At 37.4% G+C, this 23674-nt stretch overlaps 4 protein-coding genes across 4 annotated transcripts; 1 reads left to right on the top strand and 3 right to left on the bottom strand.

Annotated features, from left to right (window-relative positions):
• Positions 1-156: 156 nt before the first annotated feature.
• LOC117414203 (ras-related protein Rab-43-like) lies at positions 157-4640 on the bottom strand. Its single transcript, XM_058999828.1, has 3 exons — positions 3998-4640; positions 1950-2133; positions 157-1850 (listed from the first exon to the last, which is right to left on the bottom strand). The coding sequence occupies exons 1-3, from the start codon at positions 4184-4186 to the stop codon at positions 1600-1602; spliced, it is 624 nt and encodes a 207-aa protein (XP_058855811.1). The 5' UTR covers positions 4187-4640; the 3' UTR covers positions 157-1599.
• A 136-nt stretch (positions 4641-4776) lies between these two features.
• LOC117413801 (uncharacterized) lies at positions 4777-17298 on the top strand. Its single transcript, XM_059000506.1, has 28 exons — positions 4777-5202; positions 5825-5954; positions 6560-6634; positions 6908-6984; positions 7200-7261; positions 7590-7687; positions 7988-8061; positions 8238-8331; positions 8599-8661; positions 8759-8896; positions 9234-9374; positions 9498-9673; positions 9948-10083; positions 10580-10668; positions 11939-12052; positions 12260-12386; positions 12591-12665; positions 13092-13168; positions 13431-13492; positions 13865-13962; positions 14237-14310; positions 14895-14988; positions 15356-15418; positions 15642-15779; positions 16158-16298; positions 16388-16563; positions 16765-16900; positions 17132-17298. Exons 2-28 carry the CDS (start codon positions 5829-5831, stop codon positions 17216-17218), a joined length of 2811 nt encoding a protein of 936 aa, XP_058856489.1. The 5' UTR covers positions 4777-5202; positions 5825-5828; the 3' UTR covers positions 17219-17298.
• Positions 17299-17304: 6 nt separating this feature from the next.
• On the bottom strand, positions 17305-19582 carry LOC117413802 (platelet glycoprotein IX-like). Its single transcript, XM_034023136.3, has 2 exons — positions 19331-19582; positions 17305-18601 (listed from the first exon to the last, which is right to left on the bottom strand). Exon 2 carries the CDS (start codon positions 18598-18600, stop codon positions 17860-17862), a length of 741 nt encoding a protein of 246 aa, XP_033879027.1. The 5' UTR covers position 18601; positions 19331-19582; the 3' UTR covers positions 17305-17859.
• A 672-nt stretch (positions 19583-20254) lies between these two features.
• LOC117413803 (platelet glycoprotein IX-like) lies at positions 20255-22406 on the bottom strand. Its single transcript, XM_034023137.3, has 2 exons — positions 22293-22406; positions 20255-21013 (listed from the first exon to the last, which is right to left on the bottom strand). The coding sequence occupies exon 2, from the start codon at positions 20977-20979 to the stop codon at positions 20377-20379; it is 603 nt and encodes a 200-aa protein (XP_033879028.3). The 5' UTR covers positions 20980-21013; positions 22293-22406; the 3' UTR covers positions 20255-20376.
• Between the last annotated feature and the right edge of the window lie 1268 nt (positions 22407-23674).

Here is a 23674-nt window from a genome sequence, read left to right on the forward strand (position 1 = left end):
CAAAGTAGCCTGCCCTCAAATGAGGACAATGGCACTTAATGGGTTAAATTGGTCCCAAGTACAGCATTTGCTTTTGCATATTGCTACTGTATTCTTTATTTTTTTGTTTTTTTTTAACAGATACAAGGTCCATCTAGAGTATTACCTTCAGTCAGCTATTCTCAGTTCTCTTTGGTTATAAATCATATTTAATACACTAATTTAAGATACAAATATTCACATAACCTTTAATTATTATCTGTGCATACATATAACATTGTGTTCCCCCTGTTTTCTGCTTCTTTCAAGTAAGTGTTCAGCAACCAAGGACTGGCTTGGAGATGCATTGCCCTTTCTTGGCTACAGACTGGCCAATGAGGAACGTGCGTGACATCATCACTGAAGTCATACTCTCGCCTCCAGGAGGAAAGCAATTGAAATACAGCACACCACAGACAACACCCCCAAGAGCTCAGCATAATAAAAATCCAGTCTTTCAAATCAGGAAGAGATACGGTTCTTCCCACTGAAAATCATAACTGCTACTGCTTTAGATTATACTAAGTGAATAGAAAGCTCCCAAGAAATGTATACTAGATACCTCAGATCTCCCAGAGATGTCTCCCACTGCAAAAGCATATCCTCGTCGGGATTCAGAAGAGGCCAAACAGTTGTATTAACCATATCATCCATACATACCGTTCTATTATTATCACTATATAAAGACATGACTATGCCACTATTTAAACTAGTGTACACCCGGTAAACTCGCTCCTGAGCATGAAAAATTCAGGAAAGCCTGGAATTTCTTCACTCCACAGTCCTGTGCAGCAAGCAACAAAATCAATTCCCATCACAACACAGGAGTGAATAGTACATTAAAAGCAGGGTGCTGAATCTGTATAGAAAAAAAATGGGTTGCCAGAGAAAGTTATTTTTATTTATTTTTTGCAACCAGACACTATTTACAACCTTGAGTTTTGTTTCCATGGCAGCACAGTAAAATATTGATAAGCACTTTTCACAGTTCAAGTAATTCAGTCCTGTCTCGTAGAAATTAGTTGGAAAAAGTGAAACGGATGATATTTTTGTACAAGCATGCAATGATTTTTTCAGATTTTTAAAGAAAAAATGCATAATTCTCAATTTTGTGTATATACACACACATTGCTGAAACGTTATTAATCTATGAATAATATCACAAAAAGTATTGGTCAGTGGTAGTAAGGTGCTGTCCATTCAAAATGTGGAATGATAAAATCAGGTACTGTAAGCTTCTAACCACATAATTAGTGCTAATCAGTGTCAACAATTGGGCAGCATTGTACAGCTGTTACAAGTGATAGCCAACCGGTTCTTAAAATCACCTATAGGGGATAAAGGGTGATCAAATGAAAATATAAAACTTAAGATGGCCTTAAAAACAGTTCTACTATTCCAGTTTGCTTTCCCTTTGTTTGCTTCACAGTGTGACCATCTTATGTATATCTGTCACAGGGAAAAATACTACTACTGAATCAAATAATTATCTCCAAAACTGGCTCCAAGAGAAAACAGATTAACCATTGCACAGTCAGTCACCTCTGAGAAAACCCAGAACGTCTCCGTCCAGCGTGGATGTCAACACCCACAGCCCCAGCTTTCCCCCACGTCCTTGCTGTTCAGCTTTATGCTGTCGGTCACGTTCTCATTGAACATGGGGCCCCCGTGCCTTAGCATGAGCTCCGAGGCCACTTTAGCAAAGGCCTCCTCCACATTGCTGCAGTCCTTGGCTGAGGTCTCCACGGTATCAAAGACGTCAAACTGGCCGGCCAGGGCCTGGGCCTCCTCGAACTGAACTTCCCGGAGCTCAGTCAAGTCCGATTTGTTACCTGTTTAAAAGATAATAAAAGAAACCGCAGGTTACAGTTTAATCCTGGATTCAAATGGTACGTGGAGTGTGTGGAGTGGCTACGCTGAGCAACACTCACCGATTAAAAGCTGCACAATGTTGGAACCTGCATACTTCTTGACGTCTTCAATCCACCTTGGCACGGAAGCGAAGGTCCCCTTCTTGCTGATGTCGTAGGCTATGATGGCTCCATTAGCGCTGCGGTAATAGCTCTGTGTGATGGTGCGGAACCTCTCCTGCCCTGCGGTGTCCCAGATCTGCAACTGTAAGCAGGGGGCATGTATATTACTGAAGAGGACACCGCCAGTTTTGTAATGCAAGTATGGGTCATACCGACACCCATTGTGCTGCCTGCTCATAGAGCACTCAGAGCTCCCTCCAAAATGTATAAACAAGGGCACATTTAAATATACCTGCTTTAATATCTCAAATGAGTACTCTGCGGTTTGCTGCCTGACATATATCAGAGCTTGATTATGTAATGTACTCCAAACAGCAGCAGAAACAAGCCTTTTCAGCTTATTATGACACGGCAGAATGCAGGAACCGTGTGTCAGCAGCTAAAACTGTGGATATAAAACAAACTGATCAACTTGGTCTGCTTCGTGAAACCACATGGACGAAATCACCAAATAGAAAACATACCAGCATCACAAGAGCGGTCATCGAAGGCTGCGTCTGGTGTTTCCAATGAGCACAAGTTGCTGCTGTGTGCTTGATGCTGAAACATTGTTTTAATGCGATGCACAGCTAATCAGCTGCTCATTGTCAGGCCTTACCCTGCTTCAGCATGGGCCGAGTCAGCAGAGGCATTAGCAGAAACACAATGAATGCATGAATGAATGAATGAACAATGGAAACTAACGCTGCCATTCCAGGAGACCACCTAAATACCAAACATATCATGTGTGCAATATCCTTATTGTTATTATTATTAATAGTAATAGGTGTAGTAATATTATTAGTACTGTATGTGAATCGGATTGCAGTTAATAGGATGAAAAGGATGTTCATTTTTTTTGTCACCCTAAATAGCCTGAAAGAAGAAATACTAAAATGTCAATCATGAAACATTCTTATCTTGAACGTTAATCCTTCATTTACAATAGCCGTCTACAAGTTAACCGGTGTCCCAATACATTTGACAATGCAAAGGTCTCAATAAACGCCACTTAACAGGTTCATCGTTGACGTACTACCGGTGTTGATTGCGACCGTACAGGTTGCGTCAGTCTTATCAAGAACTTCCTGTGTAAGTGGAGTACAGTTTCTGTTAAGCCATTCAAAACAAATAAATAAACGTGAGATTTGGGGGAGGGAGTGCTTTAGACGCATCGTTGCTTAAAGTGAGATAAACAGGAAAGGAAAGTAAAGAAAAAACACTTTCGAGTCCGAAAGGAACGCCTCGGGTGATGGCCTGTTTAGTCAGCAGCCACAAAGAGATTGCATGGATTTGCAGGTTCTCACAGTTGACCCTGTTGCGCTGGCATTGCAACAGTGTCACTAATGCTTAGGCACTGTGGTAACAGATTCAGTTTACAGCGCGTTTGTTTATTGTGATTACATCAGATGTCAAACTCATGTGAAATAAATAACATCCGTGATAATGTACCATGCAAAAGTGACACATTGCTATAACTATTTAGAAAAGACAATGGCAAATTATTTGTGAAAACGTCAACATGTTAACAGTGTCTGTTAATAATAATAATAATAATAATAATAATAATAATAATAATAATAATAATAATAAAATAGTAGTGGTATTAGTCGTCGTAGTTTAGTACTATACCAATCCTATTTGTTACTGTGCAATTGGTGACAATATTTTGGCAGATTAAGAATAGATTTGTTTTGGGAAGTCCCGTTAACTGCGCAAATGACTCACCGATTTATTAACTAGTCTCAGTGTAGTAGCAGACAATACGTGGTGGCATATAATCCAAGTAATACCTGCTCAAAATAACTCATGACTCATATATATAAAAAAAGAACTTTCACGATTTCAATTTCCTTAAATTCATTTGGTTGGTTTTGAAAACGACGGACAATGACACCATTTCTCGTAATAAAAAAGTAAACTTAAAAAAACAAAAATAAATAAACTCTCTCATCAAAGATCCATACCTTAACTCGTTTTCCTTGAATATCCATGGTTTTCATGGTGAAATCGACTCCAATGGTACTGCCTTGTCTTTCCACGAAAATCCCAGACTTAAACCGCTGAACCACGCAAGTTTTCCCCACACCGGCATCCCCGATCAAAACTATTTTAAAGAGAAAATCGAATGCATCGTCTGAATCGACGGTTGACATCTTTTTCTTAATAATTGTTGGCTTCTTCGATTAAGGCAAACTGCAGCAAATGTGAATACACGCAGTCTTGAAGTTTGGTTTAAATAGCCCTGAGAGTGACCTGGGTGCAACCTGAAAGTTGGCATTAGCACACTGACGAAAATGACGTGGAATTTACCACCTGCAGCTCTGCCAACACGGAAGGGGTGTCTGAAATCCAACCCTCTTTCCAAAAAAAACAATCTCTTGTCATTTTTTTTTTTTTTGGAGGGTCCTCATTAGGTATCCCTGTGCCGCGCCTGATCCTTTTAGATTTGGTAGACCGTTTTCACAAAGTCACAAAGACTCCGATACAGTGGAACAGCTGTTTACGCCCTGGCATATAATACTTTCACGAGTGATTGCTGTTTGTAAAGAACCTGTAATAGTTTATTTCCAAATATTATTTATTTAGAAAACATAACATAACCAAAACAAAATACACTAGAATATATAACAGAAATATAATTTAAACAGACTCAAACGTTCATTATTATAACACAATAGCACAAACAAAAATCAAAAAATGTACAGGATCGAATTTATATATTTTTTCCTACTGTATAATTTGCAGTCCCAATTAAAGTTAAGTAGCGCTGTTTGATAATTAAAACAGAATTTGATTACAAATCTGATATTTTAAAAAACGGTTTATATAAATGTAAAAAAATAAACAGTTCTAAAAAAACAAAAATGCTAACATTATTATAAACCCACATTACTAGACATAAGCATGGATGATTTTTACGGTTTGTTTCTCCTCAGTTTATTTGTTCGTTTTATTTTAAAGCAAGGCTAATTCAAAATCACTTTATTTATTTATTTACATAAGAGTGTGCGACTACTTGAGCGATTACACGGTACTCGCCTGCAACTCGAAAACATTACAGCGGAGCATTAATAGTGGAACACACAGCGGAAGTGGGAGAGGAAGCGCCAAAATCAAATAATAACGTTTGGATTTGGAGGACTGTAACGTTCAGACAGAACTAAATCATGTACGTTTTATTAATATGTTTACAATATACACTTTCTGAGCACATAATGATTTTAGCGTTTAAAATATGCATTAAAGCCACGAAATGATATGTGCCTTATTTAGATATTCGTATTTGAGTTATTCACATCCTTTGGCGGGTTTGTATTGCATAGCTTGTAAAAAAAAAACCACAGCAATGCTTACAATTACGTTTTATTTACGATACAGTTTTCCAAGACTATAATATCTGTGACTATAAAGAGTTTGTGAATATTAATACCGTTGTTTTTTGGACTGCCTCCTGGATTTTTTTTTCTTTTCGAACCTGCATCGGGACAAGTCAACTACAAATGCTACGTTGTTAACCGATGCTACTGTGATGTTTAGAGCAGTGTACGAAGGCGTTGTAGTGTTTTTTTTTTATGTTTATATCGACTAAGAAAATAAAATGCATTTGTGCCATTAACAGTCGCAGCTGAGACTAAACATGAGCTGAAGTTAATAATAATACTGTGTTCAAACACGGCTGAGGGTCTTAACTTATTCCTCGCCTAATTTCTGATTACTGGTTATAATTCCTGTTTTATTTTTAGGCAAGTCAGATGTAGATTTATCTGATCACATGTACTTTATTTGTACAGAACAATGGAGGAAAATCTTACCTTTCCTGTTTATAAAGTGGAAGAAATTTTGGCCTTTCTTCGGAGTGATGTCTTAGCTGGGCCAGAGGCAAGGAACTTTACCAAAAGTGATATTGTCCCAACCCCAAAGGTATAAGTACTGCACGGTTGTTTTCTTGCTGGCTGAATTAATTTTGTCTGCATTACATAGTTATGGCCAAGAGTTTTGCATCACCTAGAATTTTGGGAGCGAGACAATTTAAAAAAAACAAGTCTACCACAAGCCTTAATAGTAGTACAGTATTTCATGTTAGATTTTGAAATGTCACTTTATTTCAATTTCAGTTATTCAATATGTTAACATACCGGTAACACACCATTCAGCAGATTTCTTTCAATAGGTTGCATTGAACTTTATGAAGCAACATTTGTGAGTTCTATAGGTTGATGCAAAATCTTTGGCCACAGCTGAGCTGTAGAAAGTTTGCGGTGTATCTCTGGAAGTGTAATACTGCAGGAGTTGGATACTAACATTTGTACTTTCTAGGATGGGGTCTTTGAGCAAGGGCTTCATACAGGTGCTGAGGAGGTTTTTTTGTAAGTTGAACTTCTAGCATCTCGACTGGTGACACAAAAGTTAATACTATGACACAGTTCAAACTTGGTGAATGATGGTGCGGTATGCATGACCACGGTTAAGTTTTTTTTTTGCACAGCTATGTTGGCTTGTTTTTCACTTTCATTTTAATTTTACAGCCTGATTCTATACAGAGACTGTACATGAGAATCCTACAGCTTGTGTTTGGATTCAGGCCAGATTGCCACTACATGGTTAGTATTTTCTATACGGATATTTGGATGCAGATTATTAACAGGGGAGGTGCCATAAGTATGTAATTCAATTGTTTTATTTGTATTTTGTAAAATGTAACTTTTAAACTACCGCTAATTATTATTTTAATAAAAAGCAGAGTCAGCAGATCAAAATATAAAAGTTGTCAATCCTGTACATAGGACTCTTTCCAATGGACTATCCTACCCTGATATCGCTTCTTGTTGTGTGGATCATCCAGTAACCTATTTTTCTCAATTTAAAACAAACAGATGCCAGTAAATGAGAATATCCAGCACCCCTTAATTTACGAAGGCATTTTACCCATCGCCAGCATCTACCTTCGCATGTAAGTATTATAATATTACACTTTGCTTCATAGACAACTTAAAAGTATTATTTTTTTTAACACTGTATAGGGTTGAATGTTCAAAAGTATTGATAGCCAATACAAGGAAACAAAGGCATGTGTGGAATTGGATTAAATAAATGTATCCGTTTGGAGTCTGTGGGGCTCCACGTCCCTCTTTGTACCTTAAGGCTAATGCACTCTCTTATTTTTAGGTGTCAGTTCCTGCCAATGTGCCATGTGTATGACTTTCAGATGAATGATCTTCTCAATCCAAGTAAGTTAAATGCTAACGTGTGTTCTGCTGCTTCTGTTTGACCTTTTATTTTATTGGCGATCCTTGCAGAGGCGAGGTGGTGCATTAGGATAGTGTATTTGACTTCTGGCTTCTTCGGTTCAAATTTGGCTTTAGTCAAAAGGAAAATTACTTTGGTTGACATGAAAACTAAATTAAATTTAACATGATTGTAATCTGAAACCAGTCAGGATAGTAAAAGGATTGTTCTTGATGGTTTATTTATTTTATGTTGCTCACAAATTTAAATGGCAATTTGAAAAGCAATTTATTTTACACTTTTGTTTAAATCAATCCATTTATCCCACAGAAGCAAAAAGGACCATCTTTATTTTGTGTGGCATCATGAATTTCCTTCACTTCAGAAACTTACGTCGTGAAATATACTTGGACCACCTACAGGGTTATGTAAGTGTAACATGGGCTCCCAACATGGCTAGGGATATATTTAAATGCAGAGTGTTTGGGTGGTCAAGTATTATTTTGGTGCTCATACACAGCACTTGAAAACAGAAGCAGGCACCTGGCTACTGTTACGTTTGTGGAAATCTAATGCTTGGAATTTGACCAGTTAAACAGAGTTGCTCTTATTAATGATGTAGGCCTAATTAATACAAAATAATAAGCTAGACATTTCATGAAAAGCTTTCATTCTTTGACATGTTCATTTTAAGTTATACTGTGGTTATATATCTTTTTTTCGTTTAGAAATCTGCTGTAGAGAAGTCACAGAGCATAGCAAAAGGAATAAACGAGGCTGAACTGAAGATTACTAAACTCACGTAAGTGATTCTGTCTAAATTGGTGGAGATTGGGGAAGTGTTACAGAATTAGGAGGTACTGTAATCTTTTAGATTTTATAAAAGCTCAATCTTCTGAGTCATGGAATAAGTAATTGTAATAAAAATGCAAATACAATCCTAACTATATAGCTTTTTTCCTCCTGATAATGTTTTAGAACCATTCCACCACAACAGCAAGCAGAGTTCAAAGAGTTGTCAGCAGCAGTTACAGACCTACATCATGCAATGAGCCAAGAATCTCAGGCAGTCGTGAGTGTCAAAGTAGCTTTTTTCCAGTTAATAAACCACCAGTGCTTCCAAAAGAGGGTTATGTATTTTACACCTGGAAAGTAGTTTTCTCACCTTTTATCTTAAATTGCTAGTGTCATTTTATATGATTGTACATGGAATTGGACACTAGTATAATTACAGAGAAAGATGAGCATTGTTCTGAACGCTTTGTCAACTTTAGCGTTGCTAAATTTATGCATTCTTCAAGTAAAAGAAACATTTGTTCTCTTTTTGTCCCCCTAATAGAACTCAATCAATGAAGAGATTGCACAGCTGAAAAGTGAACATGCAGAGAAAACCTTAAAACTGGTAAGTATTGTAACTTTACTGTTTTATATACTTTTACTGTATGAAGTGTTTTTGTGACATTTAAAATCTTCTCGCTTTATTACTTATTTTGTAACAGAACAATAAAAAAGTGGATTTGGCTACTTTGAAGGAAGATCAGGCTAGACTAAAATCTCTGATTGTGGAATCCCCAGAGGAGCTCAGGAATGAAAAGGAAAAGATGAAGGAGACTGTGAAGAAGATCAAGCAGACTATTGTAAGAACTATTCCCTCTTTGATAAGGCGCAGTGTCACAATTCCAGCGAATGGTCTTGAATGTCAAGCATCTGTTCAGTGTGATGCACTGCTTTCTAAAACGATCACAAAGCAAGGATGAGAAACACAGGCCAAAGTGTTCAGTTTATAACATAAGGATGCATTTTCCCTCAACTAGAGCGTTGATCTAAATGTGTTAAGCTGCTTTCTGCAGCGCCCTTAAACTGAAGGAACACTTAAGGGGAAAACTAGGGAAATTTTATGCAACTGGCCGCAGAGCTGTAATATACTTGAGCTGCTATAATGCAGTATTTCTAATGTGTTTTTTTCTTATTTAGGAAAAGACCAATGTGAATTTAGTGGAACTTCAAAACAAAATCCAGGGTTCAATTAAGTGCCAAGAAGAATTCCAGTCTTTCTACAAACTACAGCTGGATTTACAAGGTGGAATGGAGAAAATGAACAGCTTAATAGCTGAGGTGGGTGTTTTATTTATTTTTTATTTATTTATTTTTTTTTATTAATGAAGATTCAGTTAATTTATTTCTTCTGTTTAGTTTCATTATAATTGATATTCATTTTATTTAAAACTTTCTAAATAGATTCGGAATATAAGTGATGTAGTTGAGAGACAGAGGAAGGATCTGAAGAATATGAGCACCGACGAGACTCAGTACAAACGAGCCGTGGGCATGAAGATGGACAAAAAGACCAAGCTGCAGATCAGAAGGCAGAAGAAGCAAGAAGTGAAGGATCAACAAGTTCAAATAATGTTTGGGTAAAATATTTGTTTTTATTAAGTGACAAACTGCAACTTCGCACGTAAGAGATATACATATAAATGCAGTGTTGGGACTATAGTGGCTATGCCATAACTGCACAGCAGGTGAAACTAATTAAGTTAAATGCTGTGTTTCCATACACTTCTTTTTATTTTTTATAATTGTGCAGAACATTTTTGAAACATTTAAAACTGAATCGGACTTGATTAAAACCCAAGGTGAATGTTGGTAGTCAATTGAGCCATACTTTGTTGTGTCTGTTTTCTGTAGTGAGTGTAACCAGGTTCAGGATAAAAGGGAGGATGTCCTGAAGCAAATCAAACAGGTCATTGATGAAAATCAGCAGGTCAAGGCAAAGCTGCAGTTTTTAACAGAGTGCTGCTCAAATGAGACTGCAAAAGCTCAGGTTGGTATTTATTTTTTTATTTATTTATTTTTTTAAATGAAAGACTTGCATTATGTATTTTTACTTTTTCAAAAGGTGTTGCTATAGGTATACTGTATAATTAAGATGATTTGTAGCTTTTTAAAATAACTATCTTGTGCTTTCACATTATTCCTCATTTGATCAAAGTATAATCTTTGTTGGTCTGCATTAATTTAATGAACCAGTAAGTAAACCTATGCAAATAAAATGTTTGAAAACCTGTTCATTAATCTGTCTACTCGGAAGTGTTGTACACAGATACATAGGAGAGTGAAACGTATTTTTAGCCCTAGCCATATGTATTTTTTTATCATTTTATTTTTAGTATAAAGCTTTACAAAATCAAGATGATTCTTTAGGTACTTGAATCAGAAACAAAACAAAGCCACCATTGCAGGATGAGATGCCATCCTCTGCCCGCCCCTCCATTACAATTGAAACCGTGTTGGTATAACACAGTGACTTCCCTCCACAGGCGCTCTATGACAGTCTGATGGGTGTCCTGGAGCAATACCACGAGCGTCTGGCAAGGCATGCAGAGAAGAGCATAGAAAGGAAGATGTGATGGTCTCTTCAATACTTTCACCAGTTTTTAATATTATTTTAAATTGTTCATCTTTCTGCTTGTATTTTAATAAAAGTTATGATCTTCTTGATTGGATTTGTCAGCTGTTAATCATCAGAATAAATCTTTTGTGTAGAGTCTTATAATTTAAGTATATACACGTATGGTTTCATTTATAACCCCTAATGATCGTAAAGTTAGTGTTAAACAAGGATCTTCCTCAAAGAACAAAGTATAAAGCATTGGGCGCTGTATTTTTGAACGGGTAAACTAAATATGGAGTACTTTCAATAAAGTTGCATAATGCAAATAAACGTTCTAGTATTTTCACTTTGTGAAGATTTGCCATGGTCAGTTAATGGTGTCTATATAAACGTAGGTTTGCATGCTGAAAAACAAAACACTACCAATACCGGACTGCCGACCCTGGAGGGTCTTATTGTGCTTAGAAAATGGGCGTTTCCATTTTTGTTGTTTAAAACTTGATGAGTAGGTGGTTCAAGGATATCTGTCCAGGTGAAAAAGCACCTACGCTGATAGGTTTTATTTCCTGGTTATTATTGAAAGCTAATGGACCCCCTGCCAAGGCTACTAAAAGTCAATTTTCTAAAAATGAATATTATACTGCAGAAACTTTAGTTACAAAAGTACTGTGCAGTACTTGTTTTTCTCCTCCTGGCATTGAGAAAAAAATTAAAAATACATTTACAAACTTTGTGACCTCTCCGTTCTCCTAGCAGAAAAATGCAGACGAGTCAGTTGGTAACGTTTGCATTAGCAATGATTAACTGCAGTGGGAACAAAATGCAATTAAACATTTAGAAACAATATTCTGTGTTTTAAGACCTAACATTAAATCAAACTGCAATCAAGATGTAAGCACTAGCACTGTGCGGTGGTTTTATGTTTTTTTCTTTTTTTTTTTTTTTACATGCCCCCATTCATAATCTGTCCCATCTGCTGTTTCCCATTGAAACTAAAGGCAGACACGCTACAGTTTGGCTAAAGGGGAAATACACTCAGCGGGTTTGTAGTCAGTGTAGTTTATTTTTCAAATATATAATGTGAGTATTACAGTGAATTAAACCTGAATTTATTTTCTTCCGTTGATTTTTGTTATTCACAATGCCTTTCAAGTGAGAAATTAGACCTTAAGTAGAGTAATGGGACCAATAATTAATGACCGCTTTGCCATCCAATCAGAGTCCAGGAAAGCGTTCAAACTATTTTGCAGCTGTGGTCAATTGAACCTGAATTCTGAAGACGAAGGTACCGGTTAGGTTTGCGGTTTGCTGAGGTTATTATTAATGTACTTGTATGTTATGGAGGAACATCTATTGCTAATGATATTACTGTCAAACTTGTTATAAAAACTTATTCTAGGTATGTAGGAGATGCTCTGATGTAAACTCGTTCCAAAGTGAACCAATTAAACAAAAGTTACCAACGCGTCTCTATTAAAAAGCTGCTGAGTGGTTTCTTGTCTATATGTATAGTTTTTGCCAGGGAGCATACTATTAATAATGTATTCGGGGGAGACGAAACCAACAACAAGGTTTATTAATATGTAATTTCCCCCTCTCCCTACAGTGAAATGGAAATAAATACTTTTCCTGAGTTTAAAGTTGATGAAATTCTAGCTTTCCTGCAGAATGACGTATTGGATGGGCCAGACGCAAGGAACATTCTCAAAAGTGATATTGTTCCAAACCCTAAGGTATACCTCAAACTAGCAAGCGTGATTTTACGATTGTTTGAGATGAATGTGTGTCCACGGTACAGACGACATATATAGAAGTAGAATTCAGTTACAGTCGGGTTAATTCAATGCTCACCTTTCTCACTTAAAAAATAACTTGTTTATTACATCAGAATTGCATCAGATGTGTTTAAGTGTGCATTTTTTTTTTTTTAATTACAGCCAGATTTAATTCGGAGACTGTACATGAGAATACTGCAAATTGTGTTTGGTTTCAGGCCAGATAGCAACCACATGGTTTGTATTTATTTTTTAAAATACTTTTATTTTTGTATTATTATTATTATTATTATTATTATTATTATTATTATTATTATTTAGACAATTGTCACGCTGTGTAATAATAATAATAATAATAGTAATAATGCGCCCTGGTCAGTTTTGTTGAATCTGAAACAATCTTAGTTGGTAAAGTGTAAATTAAAATAAACCCAAAGTTAGCAAAACCAATGGTTTATTTAATGCTGCTGTCCATTAACATTCTTCAAAGGACTTGGTTTAAGTTATCTGAACACTCCAGTACTGTATTAAAACAGCATGGAACTAAAGCCTTGGAGAGATGAAGAGAGCTTGCCAACCATCAGAACCTAATAACTTGTGGCAATGCCTGATATTATTTCCCCTTGTAATGTGAATCCTTTATTCTCAATTTTAAACTTGCAGGTGCCGGTAAATGAACACATACAGTACCCAGTGCTTTTGGAAGGCTTTCTACCTATTTGCAACATCTACCTTCGCATGTAAGTGTTATAATTTGTTTTTACACCCCATGACTGGTTAATAAGTTGTTTTTTTTTAATGTCTTTCCTAGTTCCTGAAATCAGTGATTGCATTTGTGATCTAATTTTAATAAATAGATAAATACATATATGAAACTTGCTTTCATTGTAAATTGAGATGTCAATCTTAAACGTTGAATTTGCAAAAAGGCTTTTAAATCCCAACTACAAAGTACTTTGAATGTTTAAATGTACCCCTCCCTGCACACTCTTCTATTTTAAGGTGTCAGTTTCTGCCACTTTGCTTGGTTCATGACTTTCAGATGAGTGACCTTCTCAATCCAAGTAAGTTACTCGCTGTTTTCTGATGTGTGTTTTTTTTATATATATATATAAAACCTGCGTCTCTTTATTGCAAGTTGTTTTTGGTCAGTGTGTGATAGCAGTCACTGACTTGGTTGGTTCTTCTGTATCCACGCCAGTGTAAATAACTGTGTTAGAAGCAATTAGTGTTAAGGACCTTTTTGAATCTGAATTGTCTTAACACTATTGACTGTGGCAAAATCAGTGATTCAGTTTTTGTTTCCAATTTTTTTTTAGGTGCACTAAATTAACAATATTTTGATCTAGAAATTTATGTTTACTTAAGTTTTTATATAAATGTCTTTTGGCTGATTTCAATGTATCTTTTAACAAAAGTTCTACTTTGCCCTGTAGAAGCAAAGAGGACCATCTTTATTTTGAGTGGCATCATAAATTTCCTGAAATTTAGAAACTTTCGCCGGGAAATTTACTTGGAGCACTTGCAGAGTTATGTAAGTGCAGCTAACTGATTGTATAGTGGTTTGGGCAAACAGAAAGTCTTGGGGGTGGTTCTAAGAGAGAATCACATAAAACCAAATACTCCATCAAAAGACATTGAGAAACGTTACTTTAGTAGTAATCCGTTGAGCTCTCTTTATGTTCAAAGTGTTGGTAATTTGTGGCAGACACACGGCTGAAAGCACAATGTGTTCTGCTTTTAAAGGTGTTGTAGAACAGCGTCCCAGAACACAGTGACATTCTGACTCTTAATTTGGGCAATTTCAGAAATCTGCTGGGGAAGAGTCGCAGTATATTGTGAAAGGAATAAAGGAAGCAGAATTGAAGATTGTCAGACTCACGTATGTAATGCTCTTGCCTTTTTGTAGTGCTGTATTAAGCATGAAAAACTGTTTTTGAATTTAACACGACTCCTTTTAGCATGGAATTCGGTAATACCGGATATCCTGGGGCTCGGTTTTAGATTGAGAGTGAGCAGAGGGTCGCTTAACTTTCATGTTGCTCAGTACAGTTTCCGAGAGATTAAATTTTTATTCAAATTAGGTTTGGAGAATGATTAAAGTTATGTAGGGAAGTCTCCCTGTAGCCTCCCATGGATAAATTCAGGCAGCTAATGTTGTTACTTACTTGAATTGCTACTTCAGATGGTGGTTGGTGACTAAATAAAAACAAATCGCAATTCATTTTGTATTTTAGTTCTTTTAACTTACCCTCCGAAAGCTCAAACTGAATAGCATAACTGCATGCTGCTTTCCCCTTTTTCATTCTATCATATCGATCCTCCAATTACAATGAAATGTGATCTAGACATTCCTCAACGTCTGGTGACCACTGACGTATGGGTCCTGGGTTTGGACTGTTTAGGTTAATGAAGTTGTCATTTTGCTTATGTTGAGAATACATGTAGTTATACTCTGTGTTCTAGGACCATTCCACCAGAGCAGCAAGCAGAGTTCAATAAGTTGTCTTCAGAAATTTTAGATCTTCAGAATGCAATGAGTGAAGAATCTCAGAGGGTGGTGAGTGTCCAAGCAGATTCTATCTGTCAACCTGCAAGTGCATCAAAAGAAATGAGCAGACCTGTAACAGGGAGAGAGGCAACTAAGCGCAGTGACACAGAGTTGTCTGCAACTGCTGTATGTACTGTATATTGTTCCTAATGTGAAGTGTGGTGTCCTTGCGAAAATAGACATGTAGGACTGTAGAAGATTTGGATCAGACTGACAAATACCTGGGTGATTGTTTTATGTATTGATTTAGATGGGGGATTGCGGTGATGTGTGTAAGCAAGGTTTTCCATTGCTGTATTTAAATGAAATTGCAGGCATTCTTATAGTAGTATGGCTCTAGTGACAATAACAATGTATTCTTTTATTCTGGAAATAGAGTGCTGTCAATGAACAGATTGCACAGCGGAAATGTGAACATTCAGAGGTGACCCAAATGTTGGTAAGAATTGTTTAGTAATTCATCGTGCATTCTCTGTGTATTGAGAAAAAAATAGACTGACTTTGAATCTACCGGTAATGTCATCTTTTGAGTTGATCTGTTTTGATTATATCTGTTCATTCTGTGTAGAAAGCAGACAATTTAGGCATGCCTTGTGCTACTGCTAGCTGGATATTTTTAAAAAAAATGTAACTTTTTAGTTATTCTTTCCACTCCTTAACAGAGCAAGAAAAAAGTAGATTTGGCTACTTTGAAGGAAGATCATATTAAACTGGAATCTCTGATTGTGGAATCCCCGGAAGAGCTCAGGAATGAGAAGGAAAAGCTGAAGGAGACTGTGAAGAAGATCAAGCAGTCTATTGTAAGAACTGATTTAGAAGTATTCTGCTTTGAGGTCGTGTCCAGCATATTTTCAGTGATTTACCTTTCGTTTTGTATTTACCACTGCAATTATTTAAGGGTTGTGTGTGTGTGTGTTTTTTTTTAATACTAAATATCATCCATAAACACTCTAATGTTGAATTCAGAAATACTCAAACTAAAATTCAATGACAAACGTTTTTACTAGAAGTCTTTTTCAAAGACACTGACTAAGACTTCTGGTCAAAACATTTGTCATTCAGTTTTAGTTTCTTTTAGTATTTCTTAATACCAAATGTTGCAAAAATCCATTAATATACAGAGATGAGCGATATCATAGCTTGCGTACTGTTTTTTTTAATTATTTTAATTTAAACAGGATAATAAAAATGTGGTATTGGTGGAACTTCAAAACAAAAACCAGACTTCAAGCCTGTGTCATGGAACATTTGAGTCTTTTTACAAACTTTTGGAAGATTTACAAGGTTTAGTGGAGAAAATGAACATCTTGCAATCCGAGGTGAGTGAAGATCAGTGTTTAAAAACATGAAGTTCTGACCACTGAGATAGTACACAAAAAAAAACAGTGCTTTTTTCCCCCACATATAGATCCATGATCTGACTGATGGCATTGAGAGACAGAGGAAGGATCTGAAGAATATGAGCACCGACGAGACTCAGTACAAACGAGCCATGGGCATGAAGATGGACAAAAAGACCAAGCTGCAGATCAGAAGGCAGAAGAAGCAAGAAGTGAAGGATCAACAAGTTCAAATAGTCTTCAGGTTTGGAAAAAAGTCTGAATATTGTAGATGAAGTTGTCTTTAACTTCAAAATTCTGCTGTGTATTCTGCATGATTTATTTTCTGCTTAGTTCATTCTTTGCCATGCTTACCAACGATTCCAGCTGAAATTCTTTCTCTAACATGGGTAGTGCACTAGGTTGTGCTGATCCAGGCATTCTGTTTGATCTCTCTCTGCATTAGTGAGTGTAACCAGGTTCAGGAGAAAAGAGAGGATATCCTGAAGCACATGAAACAGATTGATTGTGAAACTCAGCAAATTAGGGCAACAATACAACTTTTAACTGAGACCTGCACCCATGAGACAGAAAAAGCCCAAGTAGGTATTTAAAGGAAATACTTTCTCTGTGTCTGGCACAAAATACTTGCATGCTATACCACATACTGTGATTTAATATTTGTTTTATATATATATATTAATTTGACTTAAAGCAGTACTTCATTTAATTTGGTCTAATATTAAATGTAAATATAAAACTGGTGAGAGAGTATATACAGTTGATTTGGATGCAAGGCAATGACTGTTGGTTTACCATGGCTTTCTACACAGGCGATGCATGACAGACTGATGGCTGTGGTGGATCAATACCATGAGCGTCTGGCAAGGCTTGCAGAAAATGGCACAGGAATTGAATGAGCCTTTTTGAGTATGTAAAAAAAAAGTAATGTGAAGTGTATATGTTTTCCTCTATTTACAAATAAAGAATGTTACCAGCACTTTGTGGTAGAGGTGTTTTTCCACAGCAGCTTGGTATTTTTTTTTTTTTAAACGGGTACTCCCTCAAGGTACCGTATGTTAACAACACTGAAACGTTAGGGTGCTGACATGATGCGACTCGCGTTCGTGACGGTATGATTTAAAGATTTACGTATCCTGAACTACAGAAAGGAAGAGGAGTCACACAAATGAATTTGCCCACTTTCGACTTGTGCTCTGTCTCTGTGAAGGGGAGCTGTGTAAAGTGTTTCACAAAAGCACTGAAGGATTAATGTTTATTTCATCAGAAATGCATGAACTACCACATACAGAATTCAACACAGACAACATTTCGAAAGTTTGAGGGGGGAGGGGCAAAAAAAAAAAAAGTAAGATTTACAGTTCTAACTGGGTGTTCCAATGGACAAATCAAAACATTAAATACTTGGGAGCAAGCACTGCATGGCAACAGCATTTCTCAGTGTCTTCCTTCATTGATTGATTAGTTCATAAAAATCTTTTAATTCTCCTTTTTTGACCTTCCAAAATAATACATTTTAATTTGTCTTGCTCATTTCCTGTCATGTAGCTTTAAGTTTTATGTTGTGTTTGGTTTGCAAGATGTGCAATATTGGATTCAGGATTTCCATGTTATCCGTTGTTAAAGGTGTCTCCGTTTCATCCTCCTCCAATAATTCCTTGGAAAGGGCATCGGATCTCTTCCACCTGTGCTTGGGCTTCGTGGATTTTAATGACTGAAGCTCCATGTCTCCATGCCTAGCATTGAAGTCATAGATAAAAGTGATTGTCCTTGTAGTTTTAAGGCTCCATGCGAGAAGGATAATGAGAATGCAAAGTGAAAGCAATAGAAGTATATCGTTGTAAACAAAGTCAGGGCATTTCGTGATTTGAGTGCATTGGGCTAAGTCGTGGCCTGTGATTTGGGACAGGGGTTTCCCTGCAAGGGAAGCTGGGGTGAAGCACTTGACGTCTGCAAGAGAGATGGCTTCCTGGTCCTCCAACCAGGTCTTTAGGTAGATGATGTCGCACCCGCAGTCCCAGGTGTTGTTGGACATGTTGACATTGTTGAGGTGCTGAAGCTTGTCCAGTCTCCCGTGAGGCACTGTTGTGAGCAGGTTATTTTGCAGGTAAAGTTCGGTGGTATGAGGAGGTAGCATTGGCACCACAGTAAGACCCGTGGAGCTACAGTTCACTTCATATCCATAAGAGCCGAGAGAGGTGCACTTGCAAACGACAGGACATGGCTGTGCGTTGGAAGGACTGAGGAAAAGGAGCAGGGCTAAACCTGGGCAAGCCAACATGCTGCAAAGAACAGAGAGGCTCCATTTAATCATTCAAAATGACAGTAATACGTTATAGTAGAGAGATCAGGAATGGTTTTACAGCTGTTTAATGAGAGAAGTCTGGGCTTGTCATAACTGCTCTTCAGAGGATAACTCACTGAAGTTATACTAGAGGTCTTGTGATAGTGCCAAGTTAATGATTCATAATTAAATCATGATAATATTATAATAACATTGTCTGTTGACTGTTCGCATTTTCTTGTCTTGTCTCGCAACAGCTTAAATGGTAGTTATTTTAGATTTTGTATTTAACTAAAGGCCAATCTGCTATATACAATGACACTGGGCCCTAGTACTGAAACTTTTTTAGAAGGAGTAAACACTCTCTATGGGCAGTGGCTCTTTTTTTTTTGTAAAAAAAGATTCCAAAGTCTCCTTAAAACTGCCAAGAATGTTTGTTTTTATAATTCCTACCAAAACCTGTTTCATCAAAACAGTTCTTAAGTACACAATGTTGTTTTAAATCATTTGGTAAGATCTCCAAAACATTCCAATATGCACCTTTTTAAAAGTACAGTAAAATGACTGTATAAACTGAATCAGCAGTACATACAGTAAGGAAAGCTACGGCAACTATGCAATTTATCAAGTTTATAAAACTGTCTTGCTGTACCACACCATAAGCTTTATAATATGCATCTAAATGCAAATGGATTCTCTGCTTTATAGAGCAACAATGAACACCTACCTTTTCTTTCAAGCTGTCTGAACTGTTTTAAATCCCTGCATCATTGACGGCGATACTATGCCTGCCAGCCTGTCCTTATTTAAACTGCTAGAGACCTCTTCGGTTAGCTCCTCCACAGACATTTGAAAAAAAACATCTTGCAAGCTGCCTATGTCATGGCTTTGGTGTGACGGCTTTTTTTTTGACGGATTCTTCAGTTTATCGCCGAAACATGCTAATCATTTGTACCACAAGAGCGCACAGACTCACAATTGGCCTTGGCTAAACCACACTGGATCATGTGACCAAAGAAAGCCCCTTGTGTTCTAAAGAGATAAGGACCCCTCGAGTAATGAACTGCAGTAGCGGAAAGAACCAGCCACTCCCAGCTGAAGCTGTGCTGTATAGTAGACTATCTGGCTACTTTCTATATTTGCTATGCTGTGGGATTTTCCATAGATTCATGCTGGGCTTTAAATAGTGTAATAACATTGCTAATCAAATACATATTTTTTTTTAAAAACCTTGTATTCCCTAAACAATCCAAAATGCCAGTATTCATAAATGTTCACAAAGTATCATCCAGTATTGTAACGCTGTACGAAGGTCCATTGAGTCGGTCTAACTAGTGGTAGATCTTCCTTTTCCATACCTTTTTTAAAGAGCCTCACTTGCACTCTGAATTTTTTTTTTCATGTCATTGGTACACAAGGTGCTCTAAGCTGGTTTACTTTATTTAATACATGGTAAGGATGACTGTGCAAAAGCGACTTTGGCCACCTAAAATGATTTGTACCTCCAGTGATTTTTAATTTTCAAACAGCTGGACCTTTGGACACTCGAATCTCCTGCAATTGATATACAACACGCCGGTCCAAGCTTGAGCGTGTTGATATCCCTGAAAAAGGGTACATAGCCGCAATAGAACAAAAACAAAAACAAAGGTTATGTGATGCTGTTTATTCAGTAGAAGTGCCAAACGTTATACATAGGATCTCCGCTATACAATTGAAATGTGACTGGTTATTGTGTGTGTGTTTATAGAACATGCCCTACTTGTTTGCTTTTTAATGGGATTTTAGCCTCCTCACTGTAGTTCTTCTATAAAGTACAGTGTCCATTGTCATCGCAACACAACAAGCTAATCGTTTTGAGATCCAATACAAATAAGCCGCAGGAATGAGTACCAGCAGGACAAAAACACCCAACATGATCAGATCTATTTTGAGGAGACCCCAGCAGTCGATCGGATTGGTGCTGCTGCAGCCCGCAAACTCGTTGCCACTAAGCTGGATTATGACGGTCGGTGTCTCTGGGCTAGCTGGGCCTTTGCAGGTGGCCCCCGTCACCGACACGTTGGCATTGTCGTCCAACCAATGTTTGAGGTACACGATGCCGCAGTCGCAGCTCAAGGGGTTCTGGGACAGGACCAGGCGCTGCAGGCGGTGCAGTCTGTCGAATCTACCGGCCTGAATGCCCGCCAGCATGTTGTTCTGTAGGTAAAGTAAGACCGTGTTGTCGGGCAGGGTTGGCACCTCCTTCAGCCACCGGGAGCTGCAGTCAACCTGCAAGCCCTTGTGTCCCAGCAGGCTGCAGTCGCAGGACGCTGGGCAGGGCTTGGCATCAGGAACGCAGCAGATTAGGAGGGTAGCAAGTATCACCAGGTTCATTCTTGTTTTTGCTTGTTATTGAGCAGAGAAGTCACTGTTTTGAAGAAAGTAAATAAATAAATAAATCAAGTAAGGTTTTTATATTCAAACTGGGTAATCATAAGGTATATTTCATCATGGAGTGACAGCATTATTCTCATAATAATCTTCAGACTCTCAGCTGTTTAGAAAGGTATAATACGGGATACTCTCGTTGGATATTTGTCCTGATCAACAAGCCAAAAGTCAAGTTATGTCAGTCAGACCTTTCACTGTAGCGGAAGGGTTAACAGCCACGGGATCACAGAGCAGCTCACACACATTAACACACGTCACAGAGCAGCTCACACACATTAACTCACGTCACAGAGCAGCTCACACACATTAACACACGTCACAGAGCAGCTCACACACATTAACACACGTCACAGAGCAGCTCACACACATTAACTCACGTCACAGAGCAGCTCACACACATTAACTCACGTCACAGAGCAGCTCACACACATTAACTCACGTCACAGAGCAGCTCACACACATTAACTCACGTCACAGAGCAGCTCACACACATTAACTCACGTCACAGAGCAGCTCACACACATTAAAACATGTCTGCAAAAAAAATCAAGCCATTTTAATCCAGTGGTTACGAGGTATTCTTTCAGCTCCAGGGCACAGCTTAACACACCACGCTTATTGGCCTAATCATACACCAGGGATTTGCCAAACAATAACAAAACGATGACAAATTGACAGTTAATAAAACTTTCAACTTAAACTGAAAGGATAACACAGAAATAAAAAGGAGGGATCTAATTAATGCAATAACTCTCAATGTGTTCCCCTGGATAAATAATTATAGGAAGTTTCCTGGCAAAAGTACCCACAGCACAGTAAAATAATGAAATACATAAATTATAATAATAAAAAAAACTATACAGAGACATTTGTTTTACTGAGGGTTAAGCATCATTACAAAGAGTTATGTGAATGTAACACTGGCCCTGATGGAATGAGCCTTAAAAAAAGTTTCCTGTAGCAAAAGCATTACAAAGTGTAATAAAACACAGTGAATGTACAGTAAAGCATAGGTAAAGAATAGCGAGGTATGGTATAGCATATTAATAAACATGGCGAACCAGGGTAACACTATGGTTAATGTATACTACCACCCCGGGGACACTGCAGTGTGCTGCTCTACAGGAAATACAAAGAAAAAAGCAGAGCCATTGTCACAAGAAAGAGGATGATTTTTTAAAAACAGTATTCATTTATTAGTAATAAAATGCATTAAACTGCTTCTCTATCACAACTTAATGATAAAAGACACCTACCTTGTAGTGAATGTCTTAATGTCACAGCTTAGAACAGTGCCAGCAAGCTAATATAGAAATGTAGAAAATGTAACTGCTTATCTTGGACTTCAAGACTCAGGAAGGAAATTGTTTATCATCATTTATATTTAAACACCCGGGAACCATTTTATCATGACGCAAAACAACTGCACTAACGCTGTACAGCAAGTTAATTTGCAAATTTTTTTTATACTTTTCATTCTACATACACATCATTTACAAAATGTTTCCTTTATGTTCTAAAGATAAGTTTCCAGAAAAGTAAAACAAAAAAATGCAGTTCTCATAAGTCACCACAAGAGGTCACCATAACACTACTGTTTTTAAATGTTTCCACTAAAGATATCCTAAACCTGTTAGGATCTCATAATATAGATTGCTTTGTTTGTTTTGGACAGAGGGGGAGAGGTTACATCAAGCGCTGTAGGATACCCATATAAATTGGTCTTCCTATTCCATAGCAAGTAGTAACTTATCCTGCCTTGGCCATTTATTTCTACTATTACATTTCCCAGTTGTGCACACATGTGTATGCAAGAGGGGGGAAATTCACAACATGTGCAGATACAACAATGGCAGGGTGAGAACAGGAGTATCGGCAGACTTTGTATGTTTGTGATATCAAGAGACAGTGTCTGCAGAAATCAGGATCTCTAATGTGAGAATGGAAAGTTTGAATGGTGTACTGGAGACGATATGTACTGACAGCAGTATTAGTTCAGAGTGCTACAATATGAACTGGTAAAGGAGCTATCAAAACTTAAATGAGGTTTTGACAGGCAGAAAATCAGTAAAGGCTATATTGCTTCAAATGCTTTTTTAAAGTTTGGTTTCTCCAAAGTGGCTCTCGGTTCTGTTGCGGCATCGTTGAGTTTTATTGTATTGCGGGATCTGCCAGCTTCCTCTAAATTCATGGTTGCTGTGGACTGATAACTGCTCAGACATTGTTTTCTCAAAAACATGGTAAAGACACTAGGAGACTTTTATGTGTCTTCCACTCATAACACAGAATTTGCTTACATATATATGACCCTGGGCCATCTTAGAAAGTGTTTTCTCTCTCATAAGGAAGAAAGATGAGGCTGAAACTAGAGATTGTGGGATGGTAAGGAGTCTCTTATACCTCGTCAATATCTTCTCTATGTTTTAGAGTGACAGGATATTGGTTTGATTGATGTAGGAAAAGCGAAGCCACTGTAGCTGTTTAGAAAACGTTTCAGAGCCAGACAATAACAAGATGAAGTGCAATGCCAATGCAGTCAATCCCTGGGGAGGCTTATTAATAATGATGAGAGCTTCCATGGCATCTTCTGTATTTTATTACTTTTCTGTTGTTTCCAGATGATGCCTGGAGGCAGTTC

Source organism: Acipenser ruthenus, chromosome 25 (assembly GCF_902713425.1).
Source record: "Acipenser ruthenus chromosome 25, fAciRut3.2 maternal haplotype, whole genome shotgun sequence".
NCBI lineage: Eukaryota > Metazoa > Chordata > Actinopteri > Acipenseriformes > Acipenseridae > Acipenser > Acipenser ruthenus.